Consider the following 4,880-nt stretch of genomic DNA (forward strand, 5'->3'; position numbering starts at 1 on the left):
TGCATGAAACATTAAAATATTTTGAAATGATATTATTTATTTTCAAATTTAGGTATATATTATAACATACTTTTCCCTATTTACCATAACATAGTTGTTTGAGTAACTCACAAATTGCAATGGTTATTAAAATCCTCCCTTGGATTTGGTTGCCACCTTAAATTCTATACATCAATTGTTGCGTATCAATACAACTTTAAATTTTCAAACCCAACTTTCACCATACAAGCCCCTTTCATTTAAAGTTGAAAGGGACTTTATAAAACCCTTTTAGGGAGTGAGAATAATACAAAGAAAGAGTTAGTGCTTTTTATCTTTTTTTTTCTTTGTCTTTTATCGACTTGGCGAAAGCCCATTTCATTTAGAGGTGGACCTCAAGATAGTGTGATACTCACATTATTTGGTTGGCGTGGCGGCTTATCCTTTCTCTGCCTCTTATCAAGAAATCTATACTATTTCTCTCAGACCTATTATGTCTTCATTAGTTCAACATTCACACGCCTCTCTTAGAAATATCCTAAGTTTTAAGCCACTTGGTGAAGTTTGCTTAAATGCTGAAAAATTCATTCTTGTGCTCTTCGTCTAGAGTCTCAATCGCATCACTCACAGTAGTAGCAATGGCAGACGAGATTATCTTGTTGGATTTCTGGGCTAGCCATTTTGGAATGAGGGTCAGAATTGCCCTGGCAGAGAAGGGTCTCAAGTATGAATATAGGGAGGAGAACTTGTGGAACAAGAGCCGTCTGCTTCTTGAGATGAACCCAGTTCACAAGAAAGTCCCAGTCCTGATCCACAACGGAAAACCCATTTGTGAGTCTCTCATGATTGTTCAGTATATCGATGAAGTTTGGAAGGATAAATCTCCATTGTTGCCAAGTGACCCTTACCAGAGAGCTCAGGCCAGGTTCTGGGCGGACTATGTAGACAAGAAGGTACGTTTTTGCTGTTGATTTAAAGACTTCTTTTCCGTTGATTCATTGCGATTGGCTCAGACAGATTTGGTGGCTTGTTCTTAGGCTTTGGGGTGTGTTCAACAAGTGTCCACTTTGCATCTCTGATATGGGTTTTCATTTCTTTGTTGTGGAGATGATAAGGGTGGTTCTCAGCAAACTGATAGGGTTTAATTGACTGTTTCTGAAACTATTCTTTCTTCGACTCCATTAGGTTCCACAGCTGTATCATGAGCTTGGAAAGAAGATATGGTACACCAAAGGAGAAGAGCATGAGGCAGGTAAGAAGGAATTCATAGAGTGCCTTAAGTTTTTTGAAGGAGAGCTTGGAGAGAAACCCTACTTTGGCGGTGAAAATTTTGGGTTTGAGGATGTGGCTCTGGTGCCCTTATCTTGCTGGTTTTATACATACGAGAGCTTTGGCAACTTCAGCGTGGAAGATGAGTGCCCCAATTTGATGGCTTGGGCCAAGAGGTGCGGGCAAAAGGAGAGCGTGTCGTCTTCTCTTGCAGACCCACACAAGGTCCATGGCTTTGTCATGGAGATGAGAAAGAGGCTCGGTATAGATTAGAGATGAAACATTTATGAGCAAGTTTAGTAGATGATCCATGATTTTTTTTTTTTTTTTTTGCCTTTTTCTGTAATGTTATTTCTATACTTTGTTTATTTATAATATATTTATATAAGAAGCGCTGATCATGGTTTTAAAAACTGGATCGGACCAGCCGGTCCAACTAGTCAAACCGTCGACCGGAGAACGACAATGAACTTTCTAGTTCTATCCATCTCAATGAACTGTTTTGTGATCAAACCAGCATTGAACCATTCAAACCGACAGTTGAACCATTGAACCGGACAAACCGTTTGGTTTTTTGCAAACCGGTCACACCTTAATTTTACAAATATTTGTTTACTATTTAAGAGGCCCATTATCCACCAAACCCATTCCACACCCAATACTTACAAAACTAAAACTAATTATAAGCCATCTTTGGCCCAAGCCACTAGGCCCAATCCAATGACAAGAAAGCTTATAACATGTTTGGCTTAAATATAACACTTTTATTTGGGTCATGCTTTCAAGCCCAATTTGCTGGCTTGTTTGGGTTAAAGTTATGTTGGAAGGTATTTATAGAGCACATGGAGCACATAAAATTCATGTGCTTCCGATGTGGGATTGGGAATGAGACTGATTAGAGGAAAACATTGTCTTTTGGCGCACAAAACTTTGAAGTCTTTGAACTTTGAACCATGAGCATTGCATATATATATATATATATAATAAGAATCTAAGATTAATGTTTTTTATTTCAAATTTTTATCATACAAAATCTTTAAAAAATGTAATTATTTAAATTCATGTTTATTTTTATAATAATAATTATAAAAAATAATATAAATTAATTAATAGAATAATTTTAAAACAATAAAATACAAAGACAAAAAGATAAAATTAAATATTATAAATTTTTTCATCTTAAATATATCTTCATTCTTAAATATTACATATTTCTATTTAATAAAATTTAAAATATTAAATTTATTATTTAATTTAATATACCAAATATAAAAATCAAACATTATTAAAATTTGTAATTTTATCTATTTTTAATTTTTATAATTATTTTTAATTTTATATAATATATAAATTATATATTTAATTATTTATTACATCGCCAATTCAACCACGGTTTGATCGCCGGTCCAACCAGTAAACCATGAATCGGTAATTTTTCTGGTTCAATGACCGGTCCGATTCTGAAAACATTAGTGCTGATTGAATATATTAAAAAGTAATTAATTTGTATCAAATATAAATGTTTTGATATGTAAGTAACAGTAAAATAATATGGTAAGGGTCAGGTTTGAGATGAGTCACCTTCATCCCAACACTATCCCATTTATTTAAAATAATTTTCATCTTCGTCCCATTAAAAAAATTAAACGAGAAAGGGCATGTATGAACAATTCACATACCCGCCTGCCTTGTTTAACCTTTTTTTTTTTTTTTTTTTTTTGAAAATTTTTAATTTTTTTAATTACATTAAAATAAATATATTTTATAAATAATTATATTATTATAATTTTTATATAGGATTTTATTGAAAAGTATTTTATTATTATTATTATTATTATTATTATCGGTGTATTAAAAATAAGAAATACATATTAAATTAGATTAATTTTTAAAATTAATTTTATATATAATCAGGTAGGACAAGTATGTATTTGAGGGTAAGGTATGTATATGAGGTTGTAAATGGATGAAATTGAATCAACCAAAATTTTCAATATCTTGTTTTTCTTGAAATACTTTTTAAAGAGTTGAAGAGACGAGCTATAGTTTTTAAATTGAATGTTTATGTATTTAGTTTCAGGATCGATCCAAATTTAAGTAAGATTGATTTATCTATTACTAGATCTTTTTTTAGTCATTAGATCAAGGTATGTCTTTCTTATTTAACAAAAATGTTTCCAATTTAGGAAAAGGAACATTGGAGAATACTGGCAATATCTTTCACTCTCTTTAAGTTCTCTCTCTTCAAGTCAAATTGAGAGTATTTGGTTTCCGAGAAAATCCTTCTTAACTTGATTTCAAAATTGTTTTTCAATTAGATTTTCTTCAAAAATAGGTTGATTCATATCATTCATTCATCTCTCATTTTCTCATTTACTTGGTTTTGAATGAAACCCATTTTCTTCTTGCTCCAATTCAAGAAGAGATTGGGATCAAGTTTAGTATGAACTTCAAGTGTGTTAAAAAAGAAAAGGGTGTAAAATTGAAGTTGAAATGTGTTAGTCAAGTAGTTTAAGAAGGATAGGTAGACTTGAGTTAGGTTTTCTTGTTAGTTGAACTTTTTTCATGGTATCTCTAATCACAAAGGGTGGGTTACCTATGGATCTACATTTTTCACGTGCGTCATCACTCGATGACGAGACTTGTTTTTTATTATGAAAAACTTATTTTTGAAAAAGTTAGAGTTGCCGCTTATTTTTGTTTATTTTTAAAAGGGAAAACAAAATAAAAATTGAAACCCTAAGTGACTCATTTTTGAAAGGAAAAACATATCTATGAAAACTGAGTTCAAGTCTAAGGGTCAGGTTACTTATTGAGAAGGTACTATAGGGTGACACTCCTCTAAGTCGTAAAGAGGTCTCTATTAAACAATAGGAAAAAACTAAGACAATTGACCAATAGACCAATGAATATCAAGATATAACAACAAGAATATACAACAAGACAATGGTGATAACAAACAAGAGCATAGAACATCCAAAGCAAGGCATGCCTATTAAAAGAATCAAATAAACAAAGATGGAAGGAAGTGTACCTTAGTGATGTCCAAAGTAGGTCTTTGTGCTTACATAAGGAAAATAGGGTTAGTTCACAAGCATATAAGAATCCAACATCAAACTATGAGCCAAAAAATATATATACAAGATGTACACAAATCAAATCAAGAGTCAAAATATGGTTAAACTAACATCAAGGTAGACTAATAAACATTAATCATACAGGAGGATCATAATAGGATAACAAGTATGTAATCACAAAATAAATTCAAATAAAATAGCTAAATAGGAGTTATAATACAAAGGGAAGTTTTTATAACATGTATAGGATGCCTATAATACAAATCAAGGGTTAAAAAAGGTAAAAAAAAATTCAAAAAAGAGACTAGATTAGCAAGTTTATACAAGATATACAGAACCTAGACAAGAAGTAGGTACTTATAAAATAAATCCAAATAAAATAGTTAAAGATGAGATAAAATCCAAAAAAAATTATACAATATCTTCAAAGTGTCCAAAAAAAATACAACCTAAAAGCCCAAAAATCCTAAAAAATGCACTAATTATCCCAGATTTCACTAGACATTTTATTGCTCAGAAATAAAATGAAACAAGTCATGCAAAATGGAATTATTT

The 4,880-nt window shown here is 31.2% G+C and overlaps 1 protein-coding gene across 1 annotated transcript; it reads left to right on the forward strand.

The window, feature by feature from the left end:
* The first annotated feature begins 482 nt into the window (after positions 1-482).
* LOC117908544 (probable glutathione S-transferase) lies at positions 483-1,531 on the forward strand. The gene is made up of 2 exons (XM_034822180.1): positions 483-932; positions 1,165-1,531. Exons 1-2 carry the CDS (start codon positions 552-554, stop codon positions 1,519-1,521), a joined length of 738 nt encoding a protein of 245 aa, XP_034678071.1. The 5' UTR covers positions 483-551; the 3' UTR covers positions 1,522-1,531.
* The last annotated feature ends 3,349 nt before the right edge of the window (positions 1,532-4,880 follow it).

Source organism: Vitis riparia, chromosome 19 (genome assembly GCF_004353265.1).
Source record: "Vitis riparia cultivar Riparia Gloire de Montpellier isolate 1030 chromosome 19, EGFV_Vit.rip_1.0, whole genome shotgun sequence".
In the NCBI taxonomy this organism is placed as follows: domain Eukaryota; kingdom Viridiplantae; phylum Streptophyta; class Magnoliopsida; order Vitales; family Vitaceae; genus Vitis; species Vitis riparia.